General features: G+C 43.7%; 1 protein-coding gene across 2 annotated transcripts in view; it reads left to right on the top strand.

Annotated features, from left to right (window-relative positions):
- The first annotated feature begins 402 nt into the window (after nt 1-402).
- IGSF11 (immunoglobulin superfamily member 11) overlaps nt 403-25,555 on the top strand; it is a 160,558-nt gene continuing 135,405 nt past the window's right edge. The window contains exon 1 of one of the 2 annotated variants that reach the window (XM_037045544.1): nt 403-747. In XM_037045544.1, the coding sequence (XP_036901439.1) occupies nt 696-747 (52 nt within the window). In that variant the 5' untranslated portion in view covers nt 403-695. The remainder of the gene's footprint in view (nt 748-25,555) is intronic. The other variant, XM_037045542.1, reaches the window with a different exon arrangement.

Genomic DNA, 25,555 nt, shown 5'->3' with positions numbered 1-25,555 from the left:
TGGAAATCATCTTAGAACTGCAACAGAAAAGAATTTCGCTGGCTCGGAGGAAGGAGGTGGAAAAGTCCCTCCCAGAGCTCTCTGAGGATCAGAACTCACACCCCCTGTCCCGAGAGCTGTTCGGGGCAGGCGAGGAAGACAAGGACCTTGGGGTCCACCACGCGCTCGCCGAGCTGTGCGGGGGGGAGGGGTCCGCACTGCAAACAGGTGGCAAGAGCCGTGCACCACATACAGGTGGCAGAAGCCTCGGGTGGGCCGGCAGGCGTCGCGCGGGAGCCGCGGTTGCCCGGGAGACGGAGCTGAGCCGGTGGGCGGCGCGGAGCCGAGCGCAGCGGAGTCGGGCTGCTGCGGGAGTAGCTGGGCGAGAGTCCGGAGGGGGTGTGGCTCCCAGGGCAGCGCGGGAGACTGGCGGGTCCTGGGGCAGCGAAAGGTGGCCGTGGCGCTGCGGAGCTGGGGCCAGCGAGCACAGCGAGTACGTCGTGCGCCCGGTCGGAACTCAACCTCGTCCACGCATCGAGGCGGTCCGGGAGCTGCACTTGCCTGGTCTGCGCGTCCGAAGGTCTCTGCCCCGCAGGGGTGACTGCGGCCGGGCGGCCAGTCAGGGAGAACCCGGCTTCCTCGAGAGCTCGGCCCGCGCCCCCGCTACGGCGAAGAGGAGCCGGGTGGGCGGCGGGCTCGCTCCCTGCGGCACCGGCATGACTTTTCTGGGCTCTCCTCTGGCGCCCTTGCTGCTCCTCTCCCTGCACGGTGAGTAGCCCAAGCCCTCAGCGACTGGTGGGGCCAGGCTGGGCCGGCTGGCCTGGCGAAGCTGTTTTGGGATCGTTTGTGCCTGGAAATCCAACTTTCTAAGGGCCATCGCTAGTCGTGGTTGTTGGCCTGGCCTCACGCGCCCACCTGCCGCGGCTGTCTTGGCGCCGGCGCCCCTCTTCCCCGCCTCCGGCACAGCCCAGGTGTTCCCTAATCGGAGAGGTGACCACACCTGCTTCTCCGTTACCGAGATCCTGCACCTGACTCTGACCCTGCTCTGCTCTTTTTTAGATAAGGAGCTCCGGTACTTACTGGGTCCAGTGAGAAACAGTATTTAGAATCAGTGTTTGTTACCAGGCGGCCCAGGAAAACTAGAGAGAAATGCCTTTAAAATAATGTAGAAAACTTTAAATCGTGCTTTACATAACCGTTAACAAACATATGCAGGTTTAACCAAAACTGTGATCTCTGTTTTAAAAGTAACTATACAATGTGCTACACTATATTTGAAAACAAGAATTTATTTTTTTATACTCGAGTTTCTCCCCGAAAGGATTTAAACTGGCTTGCAAAAATACTAGACTATAACAATATTAGAAGAAAAGGAATAAATGTCTTTACTTTTCTTGTTCACGGTTCTTAAAAATCTATTTATATTTAATTTTATATTCTCCATTGGATATTTCCTACATTTTATTTTCTGCGAGTAGCCATCATATGAGAAGCAAAACTGTTTTTCATCTTACACTGTGCCCGTTTCCTTTCTGAATGCACTGTCCTGCGGAATCAAGTCTTCTGTTCCACTTAATTGATCGTTGAGATTTATTTTGAAGGGTTTTATTTTAAGAGCAAGTTCAATGATTGATGAAAAATTGTGGTTAACTGTTTATTATTTTTTTCCCTGGAGATGTCAGTGTGTTTCCCAGAGTTTTATGGTCTTATCTGGACTGATAATGCACTGATAGAGCTTGAAGTAACCTAATATTTACTAGCTGATTTAAGTTGCACAAATGCATATAGTGGGAGAGAAATGAACACAAAACTTTGTAGACCTTTCCATAGAAGCCAGTGAAGGGAATAATCAAAGTTACAGATAAGTTTCGTGGAGTTCAATAGGTATATTTTTAGTGAGGGTGTGCAGATAATGATCCGAGTGTGCTTCCAAATTAGTTTTGCCTGGTTACCAGTGTGAGTGACCTAACGCTTTTCTGTGTCCTGCTTCTTTCACGTGTGAAATAATGTTAAGTAAATGGTCTTATACAATCCCTTGGACATAACTGAAAATATTTTAAATGTTACTATAAGAACAGCTGAATTTTTTGGCAAGAAAGATGTTAAACTTTGTATATTACAATCAGTGCTGTGCTTTTTTGTAAGCAGCATTTGTGTATAGTTGTTTTTAAAATTATTAGGCAGTACTTTTAAAGTGTTGATGTAATTCATAGAATCTGGCTTACAAGGTCATCTGCTTTGTTTTTCTTTTTTCCTAAAGTAGAACTATTCCTAAGCCACCCTAGAATGTTTTAAAGACTTCCAAGGACAGTTTAGCCTTCATGATAATTTATTCTGTAAAGGAACTTTTCACCCTCAAAAATGAAAAAATATGTTCGCACGTTCGGTGAATTTTTACTGAGCTCCTCTGGTGGGGAGGGATGGTGGTGGGGAATAAAGATGTGTAAGAGTTTATCCACAGCCTTTAAGGAGTTTGCAGTTTTGAAACAGGCTGCAGGCATGTACAGATGATGTATGATAGAAGTAGTATGTGAGGAGTGCTGTTTATTAATGGTGATATCAAAGAAGACTTCATTGGGAAGTTTACTTTTGGTGTGGACTTTGAGTGGGATTTGAATTGACTGAGTTGGCAGCGGTTGGGCTTTCCTAGCCAAAGGAACAACAACCTGGATGAAGGATATGAAATGGCAAGTGCAGGGCCCTATTCTGCAAAGGCCAAGCCCTTCCAGCTGCTAGAACAGGAGATGATGCAAAGGAGATGAGGCTAAAAAGGTAGTAAAATTAAAATGGAAGTTTTTTTTTTTCTGAAGGTTTTGGCCCAAAATGTGGGTGTGCATTATACACAGCAAAATACGGTATTACACTACAGCAGAGTCTTTCACCCCAGGGTTCCTTGTAGGAGAGTAGAGGGCCTTGAGTGCTCAGTTTGGGATCTGTTCAGTAGGCCATGGAATGGCCACTGATACTCAGTTTCCTAAATACAAGGGAGGGGAAGAAGGTAAACAGCTATTGAGTGCGTAGTTTAATAGTCTTCTCAAGAATACCATGTCCTGGCTGGATTAAATTCTGAACCAGTCAGTGGCAAAGTTGGTTCCAGTGAACTAGGGCCCATCCCTAGGACTTCCAGTGTGGAATGAGAGGGAGGAGTGGATATCTGAAAAAAGTTATTTCCATTATGAAGAAAGAAAAGGGAAATGGATGCTCGACAGATATCCATTTGTAGCAGTGACCACCACAGTGACATAATGCACCAAAGGTAGAAATAGAGTGTCTTCAATTTTCAAAAGAAAATACATGTCGAGACATTTCTGTTTAAATCTCTGTGGCATTAGCTTCAAAGGGAATTTAAATTGAAAAATTGATTATTTTATAATTCTACCAATGGGTTGGACATACAGTCAAACCTCAGTTCTCTACTGTGGTGGTTCTCAAACAATTCAGTTCTTGACCAAGTTTTCACAGAAAAAATGTCTTGGTTGTCTAACAAAACTTTGCGTCTCATTTTCTACCTGACAACCCTTTAATGCTGATAAAACCCTTTCATGTATGATCAATCATACATCTCTCAGTTGACAAAGGACATTTGGCTTTTGAACAAACCACATCTTGCACAGTTTCCTGGAACAAATTAAGTTCGAGAACTGAGGTTCTCTAAACCAGAGGTTCCCAACCTTTTTGGCACCAGGGACCAGTTTTGTGGAAGACAGTTTTTCCATGGCCCTGGGGGTGGGGATTGATTTCAGGATGATTCAATCTCCTATTGGGTAGCCCTGGTCCCTAACAGGCCTGGACCGGTACCAGTCCGTGGCCTGGAGGTTGGCGACCTCTGTTCTAAACTGTTTCTTGTACTGCTTGTGATTCCTTGAGATAGTGAATAACTTCCAGAAAATGAGAAAAGTATAAAAGAAAGAAAAGACCATATAAAGTAAAAAAAATAAATTATGAGCCTAAATGTTAGCATTATGAAAAATTTATTGTAGCTCTGGCTGGGTGGCTCAGTGGGTTGGAGCATCATCCCATACACTGCACAGGTGGTAAACACAAGGCCCAGATGTGGCCCTCCGCCTTGTTTTATCCTCCGCCTTGTTTTATCCTCCACCTTGTTTTATCTGGCCCGGCACCTTGTTTCTACCCAGTGGCAACACCGAGCTCTTGGTTAACTGTTAGGGAGTAGTTACATTTCTACAGTCCTAAATTTACATTCGGCCCTTTGAAAGCAACCATGAGGTTGATGTGGCCCCTGGTGAAAATGAGTTTGACACTCCTGCCTTACACCAAAATGTGTGTTCGGTCCCCAGTCAGAGCACATACCTAGGTTGTGCGTTGGATCCCCAGTTGGAGGGTGTGTATGGGAGGCAACCAATTGATATTTCTCTCTCTGTTCAATTTCTTAGCTCTAATTTTAGTTATGTAACTGTTTTGGAAGAGCTCACTTTTTAATAAAAAATTTGTAGTTTGACCTACATGAAAGGTGACAGCCACTGGGTGAAAATTTTAGATAAATTAAGCTTACCCTATATAGTCAACCCGAACTATTCAGGAAGCACTTGAAATATTAAATCACCAAGTGCTTCTAAAATGTTATGCTTAGAACTGTTGTCAGACCCAAGGTAATGATGCAATGGGTAAGGATCTTTATCCCCCAGTAACAGTATGTGGCACATTTTCAAATGTGTTTTCACACTTTGATAGTGGAAGCATTTATAATGAAAAGTCTCATTTGAATCTTCATACTTAAGCCATGTGATCTAGTGTCAAACAGGGTGTTGTGATGGCCCATAAGATTCTTTAGTTGTAGTGAGTTATGCAGAACAAGGGACTGGAAAGCCCAGCTGAGTGTGGGGTAAAGCTGGGGACCACTGTGGTGTTCCCACTTAAATTCTGATGTATAGTTTATTTAGAATAGGGATTCTGAACCTATTTGTATATGTACTAATGATGCCGATTTCTGTATTTGGGGAGGTGGAGGTTAAGATTGCTGGATTTCTTGTAGTCCAGTCACTGCAAGTCCCCTCCTTTGTTTGTCGAGGGCCACTTGGCATTCACACGTCTCCCCCTCTGCACTCACACATCACCCCCTTGCCTTTTGAGGGCAGCTCAGACCATCTGGAGGCTCCGAAATCCTCCCTTGATTGTACTTTGAGAGTAATTGGTTTCAGAGGGGTTGTCAGTTCTTGGGTGGTATTGGAAATGCCATCCAATTTGAGCTGGATTTGGTCTTAAAAGTGGAAAGTTAATTAGTTTACTTATGAGATAAGCCGATCTTAACTAAAGTGTGGAAGGTTATTTCCTTTCTATTAAAGTTTGGGTACTGGTAGTTGATTCCCTCTGTACCTGGTTTCCTACCGTCTAAGAAAGAGACTATAGTTTGCATTTGTGATGGTTTTAAAATTATAGAAATGTGAAGTCAGAGAGACAATCTGTTTCCTAATTTCACAAATGGTATCAGCCATTGGTCTGATCCCAGCTCATCTCTACATTATCAGATACTGCACAGTATGTGCACTATGGTATGGCTGTGCCTCACTCACGTGTTACAGGAATATCACATTTTAATAAATGCCCCTAAAATTTCTGTGTATAGGATTAACAATACAAATTTGCCAGTGTGAACAAAAAGACTATTGAATAAAAAATCCTTAGAGGAAATATACTTCCTGGTTTCTCTTCATTTTGCATTTTGATCTTGAGAGAGGTAAAAGAATGACAGGGTAAGATGCACGCTTTTATTTAGAAAAGCATGTGTGTAGAGTTGAGGTGCTTGTACCACATGGGTTCTTTGGAAGACTCTTCAGAGAATTAGGTTAACATCAGTGGCTGTCGGTGAGAGTGGGTAAGGATTCAGGGTTGAGATAGATGGTTGAAGTATAATAGCTTTGGAAATTCAATGCTATGTTTTTCACCAAGGATCACAGCTATGTAATAACACAGTATGCCATTGTGAATGTAACTCGAATGTAGTGAGGCCACTTCTAGGCCAGTCTTAAAAGACTCATTAATCCAACATTTTTAAGTTCTTTTTATTTTATTTTTTATAAAGATTTTATTTATTTATCTTTAGAGGGGAGGTGAAGGAGAGAGGGAGAAAACTATTAATATGTGGTTGCCTCTTGTGGGTCCCCTGCTGGGAACCAGCCTGTAACCCAGGCATGTGCCATGACTGGGAATTGAACCACGATCCTTTGGTTCGCAGGCCTGCGCTCAATCCACTGAGCTATACCAGCCAGGGCTTAATCCAATATTTTTAAAAATTGGAAAGAAATTTAAATTTGATTGAAGCCTGTGGAAATGGTAATAATGTCATAATTTATTGAACCCCTTTACCCACCTTTGCCCAGAGTCTCCCTGTTCACAGCAGTTGCTCCTGTAAAATCTCTTTGTTCTCACTTCTGTATTCACAGTAATGTTGATTCTTCTCTGTCCTCTTCCTTTCTCATTCTCTCCTTCCATTTTGGAGAATGGCCTAGAAGCCATATTTTGCTAATAGCATCAGGTTCTTTGAAGGTAAGTAAATCTAGCATTCCTAGTTTCTTCCAATGATTTGACTCTATATCAGGAATTGATATAAAAAGTGACCTAGAAATTGCATTAGAATGTGGGCATTGGTGGGGGTATGTGAGAATGTGCACATAGTTCTATTTTCTTTTAGTTCAATGAAGATATCTATCTATCTATCTATCTATCTATCTATCTATTCCCTCAAAGTACAATACCATTCTTGGCACATAGTTAAGTACTTGGTAGATACTTGTGAATGAATAGGTGAGTGTTTTCTAATGTAACTGGTAATCCTGTGTGCTTGGAGTACCTAAAAAGAATTTCTTTTCTTTGAGAATTTTTGGGCCCTGGCTGGTTTAGCTCAGAGGATTGAGCACAAGCCTGCGAACCAGAGGATCACAGTTTGATTCCCAGGGCACATGCCTGGGTTGCAGGGCACATGCCTGGGTTGCAGGCGGGTTCCCTGCAGGCCAACTTCCAGCAGGGGAGGCACAAAAGGCAGCCATACATTGATGTTTCTCTCCTTCTCCCCTTCCCCTCTAAAGATAAATAAATAAATAAAATCTTTTAAAGAAGGAATTTTTGTTAAAATTTTCTTCAGGGATTTGATGTTACTGTGTCACTTCAACTTCTTTGAACTGCAGTTTGTATTTTATAGAACAGAGATGATAGAAATATATTTTCATAGTCTTTTCAAATTCTATGACTTTGGAAGTTATACAGTACTTACAGATCTTGCAAAATTGATTCTGAGCTTATTATTAGTTGTACAACTTTGAAGTTGTCCATTTTTTAATTATATTTTTGTAAGAAGTTCCCAAAGGTTTTGCCCCATTAAAATTGTTTTTAAATTGAATTGATTGGGGTGACATTTTAAAATAAACTTACTTAGTTTTCAGGTGTCCGGTTCTATAATACATCATCTGTATATGATATCATGAGTTCACCAATCCCAGGTCAACCATTTGTCCCCCCCCCCCATAACGTTTGCTTCATTTAATAAAGAATGATCTTGGGAATTCACTAAGAACCTTCAGTTTTCCCATTTCCAGGTGTGGTATTTTTGGTCCCGGGGGCCTGTATGTTAGAATTAGTAGCTCAAGAACAGAGATAATCAAAGTAACGCCTTGTGGACTCTCAGGTCAGCTTCCCCCTCCCGATAGTATGTGTGTAAGGTACTGGAGATGCTTTTATAGAAATACGAGCATTAACTAAACCAGCCCCATGTGGGGGGCATTTTAATCTACTCCTTGTAGAAGTTGCCAGTTGCCCTTCCCTCCCATTCCCTTTCCTGAATTCGGCATATTTCCAGCCATAGCTTTTTCCAGTTATGATTCATTTCCTTATTGACCATTCTGTCAGTCTTCAGTGATGTTTATATCTCTCAAAATGTCAAAGGTCTTCAGCCAATTGTGGCCATATCATTGACCATTATGCTCAAGATGCCTTAAGTAACACCAAGCACTGATACTTAGTCTTTGTTTCTTTGGACCAGGCCCCTCACTACCAGTTTCACAACTTCTAGCAGCCTCATGGGTTCAGATCACTTGGCAGGACACAAAATAAATGGCAGAAAGAGAGGTTGGAGTGTAGTAAACATCAGTTGTCGCAGAATGTATTCAAATCAGGCTAGCATTGTAGGCTTTCATTGGTTAAGAAAGCTTGTAGTTCACATATGCATATTGCCCATGTGTGAATACAAATTGCTGTACTAGCTCTTGTTGGCCAAGGCTTAAGACAGTAGGCAGAACATGTGAAAAATGTGCTAACAATAGTGCAAAGATTCTCCAGCTTTTGGCCTCCCAGGTTATTTGGGCCTTAAAGATTATTGATGATGACAGAAAGCTTTTGTTTTTTGTGGATTAGGTCTGTGGATATTTATTATATTAGAGATTAGAAGTGAGAAAAATTTTAGTTATTAATTTGAAAGCAACAATAATAAATCCATTATACAGTGACATAAATAATGTATTTTTGTGACAAGTAAGATCCCCCCCACCCATTTTGGGGGATCTCTTTAATGTCTGGCTCATTGGAAGAGAGCTGGTTTTCCCTCTGTGCCTCTGTGGTCAACTTATTATGATGTGTTTTCTTGGTTTAACTATATAAAGAATACATGGCCTCACACAGATATGTAGTTGGAAGGGGAAGGAGTATTTTGATACGATTTTCAAATTTTCTGTGTAATTCTTCGATATTCCACCAAAACTCATTAGGCAGTCGTTTATTAAAGGTTGGTTGCGATGTGGAATCAGAAACTGTAGCAGTAAACATTTCTTACTCTGTCATATTAATTAATACCCATTAGTTTATCTTGTACTTTTAATGGATATTTTATTCATGCGTGATTTTGGGGTAACATCATACATTGATATTTTAGAAAATACTGGTTCATTGTTACAGATATTACAAATGTGGACATGTTATTAAATATGTATTGGGAAGCTGTTGAACTGAGTGTGGCAGATACAAGTTTTCTAAAATTTAGTCTTTCCTCCAGTTGACAACCAACAGCTGTCAGTTATTTCCCTTGAAGTAATAGTCTTGTCTTTTTCAACTTTGAGAAAATTTCTGCCAAATACCTCAGTCTAAATAACCATAGTCTGAGAGTTGTTCTTTCCAGTAAAAATGCTGATACCTGGAGAAAAGTGACTGACTCACTTGGCTTTGAGCCCCCACAGTGGCACCAGGGCGTTTCCTTGGGACGCGGCCGCTCTTTGGTACGCAGCGCCAGCGATTCACGTGCCGTTCTACGTGCCGTGCCACGTGCAATATTGTAAAAGGTCAAGCTTTAATGAAGTTACTGTTACTGCTTCATCAAAGACATTCTTTCGAGAAACTGGATTTCTTTTTTCACCGTGAGTGCATGGCAGGGAGGACTGCCGAGACTTGGCGAGACTTGGCGTGTAGTTGCGCCAGCGCCTTGCCCTGCGTCTTCACTCACCGCTGCTCTGCACCCTCAGCGCCAGCAGCAACACAGGCAAAGGGCAAATAACATCTTACTATTATTGAGAAAATAGCTTTTCCCTCATGGGTTTTTGATAGGGTCTTGGAGACCATCCATGGACTATGGCACTTGAACTCTGGTGTGCTGTTATAGAATGTTTGATTCTTTAAAAAAAAAAAAATTGTATTAGAGATAAATAGCCACACAATCATTCCATGCTATGTGGGATGGCATTAAATGGAGTATGCATGTGTTATTTAAAGATAAATAATACATGCACTTAAAATTCTTCATTTTTGTATTATAAATTTTTAAATTACAGAAGTAACATATCCTAGGCCTAAAAATGAAAACAATGCAAAAGTGTTAAAGAATTGAATTCATACCCCGTCTCCATCCACCGAATTCTCTAGTTTTGCTGAGCGTTGTGCCATGCCTTCTTCTTATTATGAACAAAGCCTGCATGTATATGTATCTTTAAAAAGTAATGCCATGAATATTGTTCTACGAGTTGTTTTTAAAACATAGTTTAAGGTGGGTGTTTTGCCACCTCTGTTGTGTGGATCTACCTCATTCTCTTTAGTTACCTAAGTTTAGTGTTTCACAGCAAGTCTGTACCTCAATTTTTTGAGCTGTTTCTCCATTGCTGGATGTTTAAGTTGTTTCTGATTTTTTTGGTATTAATGGTGTTATAGTAGGCCTCTTTGTATCTATGCGTATAACCTATGTGTCTGTGTGGGTATTTCTGCAGTCCAGCTCTGCTAGACTGGAATTGTTGGATGTACACATTTTGGAGGAGATAGTAGCATCGTGTGAAAGCTTTGTATCACCAGACATATTGACTTTGGATTCCTGAATTGTCCTTTCCTTTTTTGCTCTCTGACTTTGGGAATGTGTTAATGTCCTGCGCTGGAGTTTGATTGTCCTGTACAGTGGAGGTCACCTTCTCAGTGCATTAAGAAGTACTAAGTTAAAGGAGATGACAGGTCTTTAAAGTGTCTAGCACAGAGGCATATAGAAAATGCTTGGTTAGTGGCAGTTACTGGTTCAAGAATTTACCAGCCCCAACCTGAGCCAGGAGGTAAGAATTCTGTCCGGGAAGCAACAATGAAGATGCGACGTGGGGACATCATACAATTCTCCAGGTCTGCTTTGGTTTGCAAAATGAGGGAGCCGTGTTTGGCGGTCTGTTTTTTTCCCCCAGCTCTGTAATATCGTGATTCTTGGAGTTGGCTTTCAAGTACTGAGAATATTTGTCAGGAAAATAGATGAGATAATACACGGTTGGTTTTAACATATTCATAACACTTTTCCTAAAGTAGCTACTTGACTTTCCCTCTGTCTCTCCCTCCATCAAGATAATAGGACTTTAGGGGGACACCTGTTCTATGAATTAGAACCATCTTCGGCTGTTGTAGAAATGTGATAAAAAGTGGGTTCAGATATGAAGAATGTTATTTTTAAATTTTATTTAAGATGATGTCTCTTCATGTTAGCTCAGGCTCTCTGTGTACATACCTCATTATTTTCTTAAATCCTTCCGGTACAAGAAAGATCTTGTATGTGTCTGGAAAGGGTCAATTGTAAGCAGGCTATAAATATTACACAAATCTTTTTACCACAATCACTGTATTCTGGTCTTTTAACTTGATTTCTGTGACCTTTCTCTACTTTTCTGTCATAATGACTTTTCTTTGCATAAGCCAGGCACAGGTGTCTAAATTTTATCAGTACTGGGTTGCATGCTGAATATAGATGTTTAGTATTGCCATTATTGACTTTAGAAAGGGGTGGTTAGGGCTCATCTGAATTCTGACTGTAGGTTGAATGTCATCGACAGTGTTCCCAGCTGTTCGGTTTTGTGTGTTCACTAAAGAGAATGTTTTTATAGAAAGCCTGGTGGTCTCCAAAACGGACAGAGTTGGTCACCTTAGCAGCACTTTCAGAGTAATTCTGAGATTCATAAATTCACTGCCCAATGTGTTATCATGATAAGTACAGTTTGTTTTCAGATCATTAAATCTTTCCTGAAGCTAAACTGCTACTAGAGAAGGTCCTTGAGTTTCGTACTCCAAAGTAGTTATAGAAACTTATAACATGATTTGTTTTTATGAAAATGTTTTCTGAATTTGTGACTTTTACTTCTTCCTAATTCATGGTTTCATTGTGCTTTAGAGCAAGACATGTTTTAGTTGCTCTTTGATCAATATGTATTTGCGGTTTCTGTCTTAACATCTGCACTTCTTTGGACAAATTAATAGTGTTCCTCCCTCCTTCCTCCCAGGTTACTTTGAATTTAGGGGGTCGGGTTGTCTTTCTCATTAATAAGAAAGTGCAATGTTGTGAGCCACAGGGAGCTGGACCAGTGAGGTCTCTTAGAGCCTTTTAATTCCATAATGTCCTTGATCTGATGAAGCCGTTCAGTAAATCTCTTCACAATTTCCATGACCAAGCCATCTGCCTGCATTAAAATAAATCTGCTTACTCCTTCAGTGTCTAACAAAAATTCTGTAAACTGAAGACGATGGAGACCATGACACGAAAATAATTTGCAGTCTTTAGCACTTCCTCTTGTATTTTCGGCTCAGATTCTCTCAGTGGAAGCTGGCATTCCAGCTTTCTTTTTGACTTGAATGAAAGGGTGGTGGGCCCATTTCCCTTCTTTTATCGCAGTTATGCTGAGTGTGGCCAGTGGACTAATCCAGCTTGTCCACATTTAGACTTAATTTCACAGAACCTTTTCTTTCGGTGGTACTTCATATATGGTAGCTGATTAGGTAAACACACACATATTTATCTAATTTTAAATATGACCCGAGCTTCTGGTGCTGTCACAGCTGAGGGACTCCGTGTCAGTGGTGGCGGCAGTGCACCATACAAGCGTGTGACCCCACGGCTCCTTCTAGACAAAAATAGTTTATTTTTTTACATCTGAAAACTACTGAATCCTTAGAATAGTTCTTAGTGTTCTTAACTTCTTACTATTCTTTTTTCCATTACCAGTTATTAAATTATATTCTTGTCATTTTAAGTTTACGTTATTCCAGCAGTTTTCTAGCCACTCTGTACGTCACCTTTCTTCTCATTGATGTGTCTTTCTTACTCTCTGCCAGGTTCCTTTTCTGTCAGATACTTCTTTCATCCTGTTACTCTCTTCCTTCAGCAACAATAACCACAACAAACTCCAAAGACCTGAAAGAATGAATTCTAGTGGCCTCTATGGCTTTCTGCTCTTCCCCACCCAGCCCATCCTGTTTCCACCACCCTCTGCTCACACTCTGGGGCTGTCTCCCTATTGAGGGCGTTGCTCACGTTCTCATCCTCTCTGGTTGGTCTGAAATAACTCACCTCCTTCTCTTGATATCCATACTCCTTACCATCTAGCCCAGCTCAAGCCTGTTTCCTTTGAGACTCATTGCCTTACTTTCTGGCCTGACTTCTCTGGAGATCTTTTTCTCTTCGAGTTTCCTAAGCGAAGAGTTTGTGTGCTCCTGTGGTGCCACCTCCACAATGCTGTGTCTCGTTCTCTTACACTATCTTGCAAGGTGGACAGGGGGAGCACTCCGCAGTTGCATATGACTGTGCTTACTTTATTGAGTGGATGGATGAATTTTAGAGCTTTGCTTTTCAGCAGACTTTTATTTTATGTTAGGCAATAGATGATCCAGTTCTTTTATTTTGCAGGAAAATTGTTGAAATTCTGTATATGCATTTGAGATATGAACTTTAAAGTTTTTACTAAAGCATAGATACTTCTCATTCACAAAAAAATGATAAACAGATTCTTTTATGCTGTGGATTTAATTTGCACTTCATTTGTGCTCCATTTTTGAACAAATTAATACAGTTTCTCAGCCTTTTCCTTTATGTGAATGAAATTTACAGTGGCTTCCCACTACCTTCTAACATGTTCCTATCGCCTTTCTCTATACTTTGTTTATTGCACTGAAGAGCGTTTGAGGCTGGCGAATATTATGGAAGGTAGGGATGTGGAAGGGAGGGGTAGGTCTCCAGCCAATCAGCAAGAACTTTGAGATGTGGTCGGTACCTCCTGCTCTGAAGAGAAGAAGGCTCTCCTGAGCCTGCCTCTGTACCTGCGTACTGAGGAAGGAGCACGTGACTTCGGATAACCTATCCTTTATTATAATAAATTACCATAGTGGTTTTAGAATCCCCGCCCCACCTCCCTCCCCTAGGGTGAATCGAGGAGAATTCTGAGTAGAGCATGCGCAGAAAGAGATAAGGGAAGGGGATAGAAATTGGAAGCCACAGTCGAAAATCCTCAATGAAAGGAGGAATCCCAAAAGGCTCTTTTATGTCAACAGCCTGCTTTGCCTCTGGAAATGCACCTCCGATAAACTTTGCTTTGGCTTTGCTCTATACTGGGACTCCATTTTCAATTCTTGGGAGAGACCAAGAACCCATGGTTTCTCTGGCGATCTCTAGTCACCGGCTTTATTTCGTGCTGTGACTGCTCACATTTGGTGAAGTCCATCCTCACCTGTCTTCGGGCTTGAGGGTTCTGCACCTCACATATGTTTCATGTATTTCCTACAATTCCCCCCAGTGAAGTAGGCCCTTCACCAGCAGGTGTGGGTGGGCCAGTTAAAAGCCATTAGGGTGGCCGCGGTTCGAAGGCTCCCATGGCAGGATAAGCCACGGGCCAGAACTGCTCTGGGCAGCCTGCTGGCAGCAAGAAATTGTCCGTGCAACTCGGTTCACAAGCAAATATGCACTCCCTCCTCAGCCAAGCCCCTGTGAGGTTTTAAACCACTTTGCCTGGGATCTGCTGTGCTGCAAACCTTTTCGATGGTTTTTCCCTCCTTACTAATATGTCTTAAAACTGTTCGTAGCCCTCGAGAATACCAGTCTCTCCTTGGCCTTCCTGGGAACCAAGCCTCTCTGCCCCTCATGCCCTGAGTTTAAGGCCAGGTGTGTGTTTGTGCCATCCTGTGGGGTGAGACTGTGGTTCCTGCACCCTGGCAGGACGTGGGTGTATTCATTCCCCATGGGATGGGGGTTCCCCGCAATGGGATCAGTCTCCAAGCCTGCCTTGGCCCCAAGCCCAGCAGGAATAATATGATATGGTCCCTTTTACCACCCGAGTGCAGCCAGACCTTACCACTTTGGGGGTTAGCCAACCGGGACACTGGTGCTGTAAGGGTGTAAGTGCTATTCTCAGTAACTGGCCTGTGCTGTGAGGAAAGTCTAGGGAGGTTCTCTGAAGACCCGGGGAAATTTACTGAAGGATTCCACCCTCTCACCCTCATTTATGATCTCACTTGGAGAGACCTCTATATCTCTTAGCTACCTGTCTCACTCCTGAAGAGAAACAGAGAACCTGGGAGGGTGCTAGGCATCGTGCACGCAGAGAATGCCCATCAGTGGGGGTGTCTGCCACAACTGTGCTAGACCAGTATCCCCAGTGGCATTATAATGACAGAACAGATGCCAGGGCAAGAGACAGTGGGATACAGTATCTCCTAAATGGAATGAGGAAATGTATCAAAAACCCCGTAAACTGTGACAAAGTTAAGAAAATGACTCAGGATAAGGAAGAAAACCCAGCAATGCATCAGGGATGCCCGATAAAAACCCTCAGAAAATACACCGACATAGACCTTCGGACCCCCAGTGGGCAGGCTTTGTTGAGTCATTATTTCATTAACCAGTCAGCTCCTGATATTCTAAGAAAGCGACAGAAGTGAAATTAAGGACCTTAGATACCTGTGAGCCAACTCACGGACACAAGAACTAGTGTCTTTAACAACAGAGAAATAAGAGAGGAGGAGAAGGAGAGACTCCAAAGGGAGAAAAGACAGAATAAGGCCCAGGCTTAGCTCGTCATCACCGTGGTTCAGAGTGCAATCAGATATGCTCCTGCAACCCATCCTGGTCAACCCAGGGGAACACCAGGGTCAGAAACCCAGGGAGAAGAGAGAATACTTCAAGTGTCAGCAGCAGGGACATTGGGCTGGAGATTGTCAGGAACCAGCCCCTCAGGCCATGTCCAGTTTGGGAAAAACAGCCACTAGAAAATGGATTGTCCCACTTCCTTGAGGGGGGAGGGGCCATCGACCTAGGGCCTGCCCCCAGGCGAGGACTGAGGGTGCCTGGGGAAGAGTTTGACCCCCTGCAGAACAGCCTTTCCATCCCCCTCAACAAACCCCGGGTGGCCTTAGATGTGGCAAATAAGCAAGTTCAATTTCTTATTGACAGGAGGGCCACTTACTCTGTCTTGCTGTGCTTTGTGGAACCTCTCTCCTGAGAAACCTGCATTATTATGGGGACAGAGGGAAAGCCAACATCTTACCGCTGTGCTCCCTCTGTTCCTTGCAGACTGGGCAATAAGACTTTTCACCTTACTGCTCATTCCTCACTGTCCCACTTGCTTATAGGGGAAGGATCTACTAGAAAAACCAGGGACCATTTTACCCTTCCCTGATCAAGTTATTGATAAGATACTGTCTCTATGTTTGGAACCCCTGGCCCACAAGGGGGTCCACATTCCATGCCAAGTTTTGAGGGAGTAACCTCTTCTGTGTAGAAGGAAGGAATTCCTGGCCAAGCCAGATATACCATCCCTGTAAATATATAGCTCTGGCCAGGAATGGAGTATCTTAGCAAAAGACAATGCCCCCTCGAGAAGGGGGGTCTTGAAAGACTAAAACCTACTACCCAAGAATTCTGCACCATGAACTTCTAGTACCTGTGGAGTCACCCGGCAATACCCCGATCTTACCTGTCTGCAAGCTCGACGGGGAGTACCGCCGAGTCAGGATTTATGTACCAGAAATGGAGGTGTATGATCCCATAATCCCTGCACCCATAGCAGCTAACCCTCACACCATTCTAACCCAAGTACCAGGCAACAGCAGTTGGTTTACTGTCCTATGCCTGAAGGGTGCTTTCTGTGTCCCTCTGGACCCCGACCCCTAGTACCTGTTTGCCTTTGAAGGGAAAGCTCCAGATGGGTGTCTCTCCCAGCAGTGCACCTGGGCAGTACTGCCCCAGGGTTTCAGAGACAGCTCCTTGCTCGAACCCTGGAACAAGACTGCAGAGAACTGAGCCCCCCTGATGTTCTCCAGTACATAGATGGCCTCCTTGTTTATAGTCCTAGCCATAAATCTCTTTAAAGGACACAATCCAGACCCTACCCTTCTATTGCCAGAGGGGATACCAAGTATCCCGCAAAGGCCAAGGTTTCCTCCCAACAGGTTGCTTACCAGGGGTATGTTCTAACCCCTGGGGGCTGTCCGTTGTCCCACGAGAGAGAAGCAGCTATTCTGGACATGGCACTGCTTGCTGCTTGGGAACAACTAAAGACCTTCTTGGAGATGGCAGGGTTCTGTGCAGTTCGGATACCAGACTTGGGGCTAATAGCGAAACCTCTATACGAATCCACTACGGGACCCGATTCAGAGTGCCTTGAGGGCACCGGGGAGATAAAATGAGCTCTGAAAACCGTTAAGCGAGCTCTGGTATCGGCACCAGCACTGGGATCCCCTGATATCAGGAAACTTACTTTCTGTGTAGCTAAAAGACAGGTAGTTGCTCATAGGGGTGTCCAAACTTTTGACGTCTCTGGGCCACACTGGAAGAAGAAGAGTTGTCTTGGGCCACACATTCATTACACAAACACTAATGAAAACTGGTAAGTCAAAAAAAAGAGGGTTGGAGTAAATTTACGAGTTTATGTCGGGCTGCATTCAACGCCATCCTGGGTCGCATGTGGCCCGTGGGCCGTGGGTTGGACACCCCTGAGAGATTCTACCTCAGAGGCTCAGGACAGACGTGCCAGCCAGTAGCTTTATTTTCTAAAAGGTTAGATAAGGCTTCCGAGGGCTGGCCCCCTGTCTTGGCTGTGCAGCTGTGGCCTAGCTAGTCGAGGAGGCCACTAAGGTGACTCTGAGCCAGCCCTTGGAGGTACAGACTCCACATCAGGTCCAAGCAGCATTAGAAACCAAGGGACGCCTTTGGCTAAATGGATCAAAATTCATTAAGTTCCAGGCTCTACTCTTCGGTGTCCCTGAGTCGGCTATAAACCTTGCAGCACTGTGAACCCAGCCATCCTTCTCCCTGACACGAGGACCACGGGGCCGACCCAGCGATGTGCTAAGACTCAAGCAGAGACGCTCCTGCAGACCAGGTCTCACAGCCCAGCCCCTCCCTGACCTGGAAGTCACTTGGTTCATAGCTGGCAGTAGTTTAATGAGGGACAGCTAAGGACAGTCAGGATACGCAGTGGTCAGTCTCCCCCAAGCCTTAGAGTCTGGGAGCCTACCCCTGAATACCTCCTCCTAGAAGGCTGAGCTTATAGCACTAACTTCAACTCCGTCCTTAGCGAAAGAAAAAGGAATTAACAAATACACAAACTCTAAATATGCCTCCTTGTTTTACACACTCATGCTGCAATCTGAAGAGAATGAGGACTTTTAAATACATAAAACACCCTCATTAGGCACAACCAAGAAGTCGAATTACTTCGAGCAGCACAGGAACGCTAGAGGAAGCGGTAATGCACTGCAGGGGGCACCCAGAAGATGATTCTGGTAGATTTGGAGATCCCAGAGAAATGCCAAGGCTGACGCTAAAGCCAGAAGAGCGACCGAATCCGACCCTCCTCAGCCAGGAGGTCCTGGCGTGAATCCCATGGGGTAGTTTACCAGAGCACCCGCCCATCTACTCTCAAGTGGAGGATGAGTTGGCCGACTCTGAGCGGAGAGAAAAAGAGGGCTCTTGGTGAAAAACAGACAACAAAATCCTAATCCCTGGAGAACTACGACAGCCTTTCACAAGGCCTCACATCTCAGCAGAGATGTTGTGACTACCACAGTCTTCCAAGTTATTCACAGGACGGGTCTAGCTACTACTATCTGGAACTCACAGGGACCTGCCCAGCCTGTCAGATAAACCATCTTCAGGGGGACACGACTTTCTCTTACTACCCCCAGTCCAGAGACAAGGAACTTACCCAGGGGGAGACTGGCAGATAAATTTCACTCACTTCCCCCATGCTGGGAACACAAATACCTGTTAGTCTGTATTGACACCTTCACTGGATGGATCCTGGCCTGCTCCTGCCAAACTGAGAAAGCCACTGTAGTCACTAAGAAGTACGGAAACAAATAATTTCCCATTTCAGGCCGCCTTGGGCCCTTCAGAGTGACAATGGCCTGGCCTTTGTCAGCCAGGTCACCTGAAGAACAGCATAGGCTCTAGGAATAAGATAGCATCTCCACTTCTCCCAGAGCCCACAGTCCACGGACAAGGTAGAAGAGGCCAACCAAGTACTCAGGCCCTTGCTAAGCTCTGTCAGCAGACCTTAATGACCTGGCTCTGAAGTCTACCTCTTCCCTTACTGTGGGTCAGAACTCTGCCCAAGACTCAGCTACAGCTCAGCCTCTATGCAATGTTATATGACAGGCCCTCTTTCATAGCCAATATGCTCCTGGACTCTGATGCACTTGCCCTAACAAAATATTTCTTAAACTTAGGACAGATCCAAAAGGCTTTAATGGAACGTGAAAGCAAAAGTCTCCACACACCTCAGGGTGCAGGGTCTCAAAACCCTTGCCAACCAGGGGACTGGGTCCACCTAAAGACATGGAAAGAGAAATCCCCCCAAGAACAGCTAAAACCCAAGCAGCAAAGGCCTTACTAAGTCCTTCTTACCACCCCTACAAGTGTCGAATTATAGGACATCAGCAGTTGGATACATCTCTCCTGAGTCAAGCCCCCTCTGGAAGCCCCAGAGGAAGGCGAGTAAATCCCGCAGGCCCACACCACAGAGTACCCCTGGAACTGCTGGGGGACCTCAGGCTTCTCAAGTCACTCAGATGAGTAAGGACAGAGGCCAGACCCTTGTTTGGACAGAACAGCAGTGTCAGGCCTCCTCCTCGTTGTAGTGTTCTGCGTGAGTAACTCTCCTCTGTGGAACTGGAAATACTTCTACTGTAGGGAGTAGTTAATCTCTCAGGATCCCAGCACATTCTATGACAGACTCCTTGCTGAACCAGTCAGCCACCCCCAAGGTCTCTGGGGTATTTAACTACCGCCTTGACCTGGCATAAGTTCTTCCAGGGACTTTGCCTATGATGACATCTCCTGGTTCCTTTTTGATCCTCACAATTATGCTCTTTTATACCCTAACTGTCCACCCTCAGAAACATAACTCCTGTATACTATACCTAATATAGCTGCCCACATCCCTGAAAACCCAACTGCTGGTTCTGTTTGGATGCAAAATTCAGAGAATCCTTCATGCCTGCCTCCCTTTTCGATTGGGCAAGAACTCCAGCCCCTCTTAGCTCAACATCAGAGATTCTGGAGGGTGCCTCACCTAGTAGCCTTCCTGTTCGAGGAGCTGTATTCTTCTGACCTTGGGACTTCAAACCCCATAGCCCTCACCCCCAGTCACAGGGCCAGTATTTAAAGGTACATCCACCAAACATATCCCATAGGCATCCAGAACTGTAGTGAGACCCTCTCTGTGGCCTTTCTGGGAAATTTTAGCTCAGTATCTTGCCCTATATTCTTACTATCAGAGGGGATTCAGGGCAAGACATGATTCACATATCCACAACCCTAAATAGCTTGGATTCTTATTTGGCACAAAATAAAAAACACTTCTTTATATACCCTAGATGAAACTTCACCATCCCTTCAGATAGATACCACCTCCTTTACTCTTCAAACCTCCACTTTTTGCCAGGGATGACCTAAACAAGGCACCGGGCCCAGTTCTCCCTGTACGCGCTTAGTCAACCTCAGTAAGCTTCTACCCTCCAAGATTTCTAAGCTCTGGTGGCAAGCCAATAAGCTCTTGCTCAGAAATACTGCTCAGAATTCCTGCTAGGAACTTAACCTCCCTCTTAGAGCTACCCCTTGACCACAGCAAGCTTCATAGCCCCAGCCTTCTTTATCAAAGGATGTTCATCTAGCTCCCTCAGAGAGACTTGGGCAGGGAGGTGGACAGCCAGCTGGAGCCTTACCTTCCACAGGCCCAATGCAGAGTGTACTAAGCCTGATGTTTTCTTAGATTTTGAACTCTCTGTTCTTCTGCCTTTCAGTGTCATATTCTTTCTCATATGTGTAGAAAAGGCCTATCTCTCATTACCACCATGGTGGACAAGTTGATACTCTTTGGGATATAGTTGGCCATTCATGTCATAGCTGAAGGGTCATCCACTGTGCCCTTGCCAGTCCTAACTAATGGGGCCGTCTCCAAGTGAGCGCTCTCCTAATACCCTTCCTTGGAGCCGTGGACACTACATCAGGACTGATGTGTGTCATGACGGGGAGCTTATAACCACTCTCTTATCCAACTAGCCAGAAAAACCTCCTGCGTGTTCAAGGATATAGCGGAGACCCTGACTGGGCTGCAGAACAACTCAACTCTCCAGCGGCAGTTGTTCTGCAAAATAGGAGGGCTCTAGACCCTCTCACTGCCGTCCAAGGAGGGACATGCCTTTTCCTCCAAGAGGAATGATGTTATTATGTCAACCAATCTTTGCAAATACAAAAAGATACAAGAGCATTGATCACCAAGACTACAGGTTTAAGTGAAAATATAAAAACTCCACCTGGTAGAACCCACTAGGCTCCTCTACCTTTTTGTCCCACCCCTGGTTGGAGCCATGATACTATTAATCTTGGGGCTGCAGCTCTTTAACCTCCATGTACACTTTGTCTCTGGTAGATTACAGGCCATCAGACTCCAGAGGATGCCAACCCTGGGATTCCAGCCCATCCCAGATGTGTCCTATCATTTATAGACCAGTCAGGGTGAGAGTTCTGAAATCCTCAAAATTTAGGCACACTTCCTCTAGATCAGCAGGAAGTAGTTTCAGAAGAATGACCCTCCCCCTTCTCTTCAAAAGAATGTGAGGATCCAAATTTTCAGGAGGGATTTGAGGCAGGCAAATAGAATAGGAGGTAGGGGCCTGAAAGGGCAGGGTAGGTCCTGGCCAATGAGCAAGAACTTTGTGGTTGACATATCCAGTCCCTATGGTCTGTACCTGCTGCTCTGAAGACAAAGGAGTATTCCCAAGGCCCTACCTGTGCACTGAGGAAGGAGCCCATGACCTTGGATAACCTGTTCCTCATCATAACAACTTACGGTTGTGGTTTTAACTCCCCCACCTGCAGTGGGGAATCGGAGAAGTCTGGGTAGAACATGCACAAAAATAGACAAAGGAAGGGTAGGGGAACTGGAAGCCCAACCCACAAAGCCTCAATAAAAGGGAGGGCCCACTGGCAGCTGCCTTGCTTTTGTTGGAAACAGCCCACTTCCTCTCTGGAAATGTATGTCCAATAAACTTTGCTGTGGCTTTGCTCTATAGCGGGACTCCACTTTGCATTCTTTGTGGGAGACCAAGAACCCACAGTTTCTCACAGGATCTCCTAATTGTTGACTTCACATCGACTTATATGTAGTTAATTTTCTCTAATTACGATGTGTTTGAAAGACGCTGTACTTATTAGAAAAGACAATAGTGACAAGGATTAATTTTTAAAGGGTAATATACACAAAAAAGCATAGAAATGTTAATGAATTGTCATAAGTGAATATACTTGTATGACCATCACCCAGATCCAAAGACAGTATCACCGACACCCAGGTTCCCCAGTGGCTGCCTCAGCCACTTTTGACTTCTAACACCAGAAATTAGTTTGCCTGTTTTTGAGATTTGTACAAGTAGAATTGTGCTTATTCATTATGTGTTCTTTTAAGCCTGGCTTTTAAAATTCAGTATTGTTTATGTGGTCATTCTGTGTTACATGTAGCTGTTATTTCTTCACATTCACTACGTGATAGCACTTCATTGTGTGAATATACCCTGGTAGCGATTTATCCATTCTCCTACTGATAGACATTTGGGTCATTGCCAGTTTTGGCCTATAACGAATAATGTGCACATTCTTGTGTGTGTTTTCATGCATGTCACAGTGCAGTTCTGTTGGTTATATCTAAGAGAAAAATTGCATGTTTTCAGCTTTAGTAGATTCTGCCATTTTTTGCTAAGGTAGTTGTGCTAATCTTTCATCTGCTAGGAGTGTATGAGAGTTCTATATCCTCTGCTTTCTTATGAGCACCAGGTATTGTCAGTTCAGGGGTGTCTCTGCGCGTCTCTGGGCCACACTGGAAGAAGAAGAATTGTCTTGGCCGCACATTAAATACATTGTGACACTAATTACAAAAAAATCTAATGGGTTTTTTTCCTCCAAAGTTCAACTGTATTTTTTTCACATTTTTTTATTGTTGTTCAAGTACAGTTGTCTGCATTTTCCTCCCACCACTTGCCCCACCCCAGCCATCCCCACTTCCCACCCTTGATCCTTCTCCCCTTTGGTTTTGTCCGTGTGTCCTTCATACATGTTCTTGAAAACCCCTCTCTCTGTTCTACCCCATTGCTCTCTCCCACCTCCTCTCTGGTCACTGTCAGTCCTATTGATGGTTTAAGTAAATTTATGATTTTGTGTTGGGCCATATTCATAGCCATCCTGAGCTGCATGCAGCCCGCAGGCCCCAGGTTGGAACCCTCCACCCATTCTGATGAGCGAATACTGGTGTCTCATTGTGTGTGCATGTTTGTAGGTGTTTTGCGCTTCCCTGATTACTAATGAGGTTGCCAACCTTTTTACCCCTTTATTGGCCATTTAGGTATCCTCTTTTGTAAACTCTCTGCTCAAATCTTTTGCCAGTTTTTTAAAACATGCTTAGTGAGATATAATTCACATAGCATGCTATTTACCTACGTGAAGTATACAATTCAATGAGTTTTGGTATATTACATTAATTTTTAAAGAATTGTAGTATAAAATATAACATAAAATTAGCCAGTTTGAGTGTTTTATTTTATTTTTTCTTCCTACAGGCTTCAGATTTTTAATTGAATTTATTGGGCGACATTGTTAAGTGAAATTATATAGGTTTCAGGTGTATAATTCTGTAACACATCATCTGTACTTTGCAATGTGTATTCACTGCCCCAAGTCACGTTGACGGGTTTCAGACTTTGATACGGACATACGGGCATGTGTTTTGGAGGCCACCGTGCAGCCCATTATGGTATCTATTTGTCATTAATTATTTCAATGGAAAATCAGAATTGGTGAGTGTAACTGCATCTTGTCCAATTTAGTTGCAGCCCCAGACCCCTAAATGTGGCATAAAATTATTTTCACTTGTTTATTGAGAAGTCCAAAAAGCCTACTGAGGAAATTTATAAGCATATTATATTCACAAAAAAAGATTCCTCTACTTGAGTTTCTCTGTTTTTGAACATTAAATACTCACTGAGGAAAAATAAAACATGGTTACTTTTTAAATATTTTGGTATTGAATATATCTGGTACTGATATTCAGTACACACACATATAATGTTTTATTTATTTATTTTTAGAGAGAGGGGAAGGGAGGGAGAAAGGGAGGGAGAGAAACATCAATGTGTGGTTGCCTCTCATGTGCCCCCAACTGGGGACTGGCACACAACCGAGGCATGTGCCCTGAGTAGGAATCAAACCAGTGATCCTTTGATTCACAGGTGGGCACTCAATCCACTGAGCTACACCAGCCAGGGATATATATATATTCCCAGCTCCCTCTTTTGTCTATGCTTCTCTTTGTTGATTTTTTGTTTTTAATTACATATTGGTTATGTGAATCTGAAGGTTGGGTTTAGAGCTAGTGTTACATCTAGCATTAGGATTGGGATTCTGATTAGCGAGAAGGTGTATATTTAGAAGTAAGATTAAGATTATTGTTACAGCCCTGGCTGGTGTGGCTCAGTAGATTGAGTGCCAGCCTTTAAACCAGAGCGTCACTGGTTTGATTCCCAGGGAGGGCACATGCCTGGGTTGTGGGCCAGGTCCCCAGTAGGGGATGCAAGAGGCAACCACACATCAATGTTCCCCTCTCTCTTTTTCTCCCTCCCTTCCCCTCTCCCTAAATAAATACAATCTTTAAAAAATGAAAAAAGTATTTAAAAATAAAGAAAAAGATTACTCTTACAGTTAGGAGTAGGACTAGAGCTATGGTTACAGTTCGGTTAAGACTAGCTTAGGGTTAGGCCTAGAGCCAGGGCTAGGTTTAGGGTTAAATTTGGGCTAGACCTAGAGTTTGAAAAGAATTACTTATTTTTATTTCATTTTTACTATGGAAAAGGTTTTATTTATTGATTGATTGATATTCAAGTACAGTTGTCTCCATTTTCCTCCCACTTCCCCCCCCCCATCCCCACCTCCCACCCTTGATCCTAACCCCCTTTGGCTTTGTTCATGTGTCCTTTATACATGTTCCTTGACAACCCTTCCCCCATTTCCCCATTAGCCCCTCCCACCTCCCCTCTGGTTACTGTCAGTTTGTTCTTTTTTTCTTTTTCTTTTTTTAAAAATATATTTTATTGATTATACCATTACAGTTGTCCTATTTCCCCCCCTTCATTCCCCTCCACCCTGCACACCCCTCCCCCACCATTCCCCCCCTTTAGTTTATGTCCACATGTCTCAAGTTCTTTAGATTCTATATTTCCTCTACTATTCTTGCCCCCCCCCCGTCTATTTTCTACCTACCGTCTATGCTACTTATTCTCTGTACCTTCTCCCCCCTTCTCCTCCTCCCACTCCCCTGTTGCCAACCCTCCTTGTGATCTTCATTTCTCTGGTTCCGCTCCTGATCTAGCTGTCCTCTTAGTTTGCTTTTGTTTTAGGTGTGGTTGTTAATAACTGTGAGTTTGCTGTTCTTTCACTGTTCATATTTTTTTATCTTCTTTTTCTTAGTTAAGTCCCTTTAACATTTCATATAATAAGGGCTTGGTGATGATGAACTCCTTGAACTTGACCTTATCTGAGAAGCACTTTATCTGTCCTTCCATTCTAAATGAAAGCTTTGCTGGATAGAGCAATCTTGGCTGTAGGTCTTTGGATTTCATGACTTGGAATACTTCTTTCTAGCCCCTTCTTGCCTGTGAGGTCTCTTTTGAGAAATCCGCTGACAGTCTGATGGGTACTCCTTTGTAGGTAACTGTCTCCTTATCTCTTGCTGCTTTTAAGATTCTTTCATTCATTTTAATCTTGGATAATGTAACTATGATGTGCCTTGGTGTGTTCCTCCTTGGGTCCAGCTTC

Source organism: Sturnira hondurensis, unplaced genomic scaffold (genome assembly GCF_014824575.4).
Source record: "Sturnira hondurensis isolate 20B ecotype Veracruz unplaced genomic scaffold, ASM1482457v3 Scaffold0004338, whole genome shotgun sequence".
In the NCBI taxonomy this organism is placed as follows: domain Eukaryota; kingdom Metazoa; phylum Chordata; class Mammalia; order Chiroptera; family Phyllostomidae; genus Sturnira; species Sturnira hondurensis.
The sequence above is the reverse complement of the archived record's forward strand: the minus strand, read 5'-3'. Positions and strand labels throughout refer to the sequence as shown.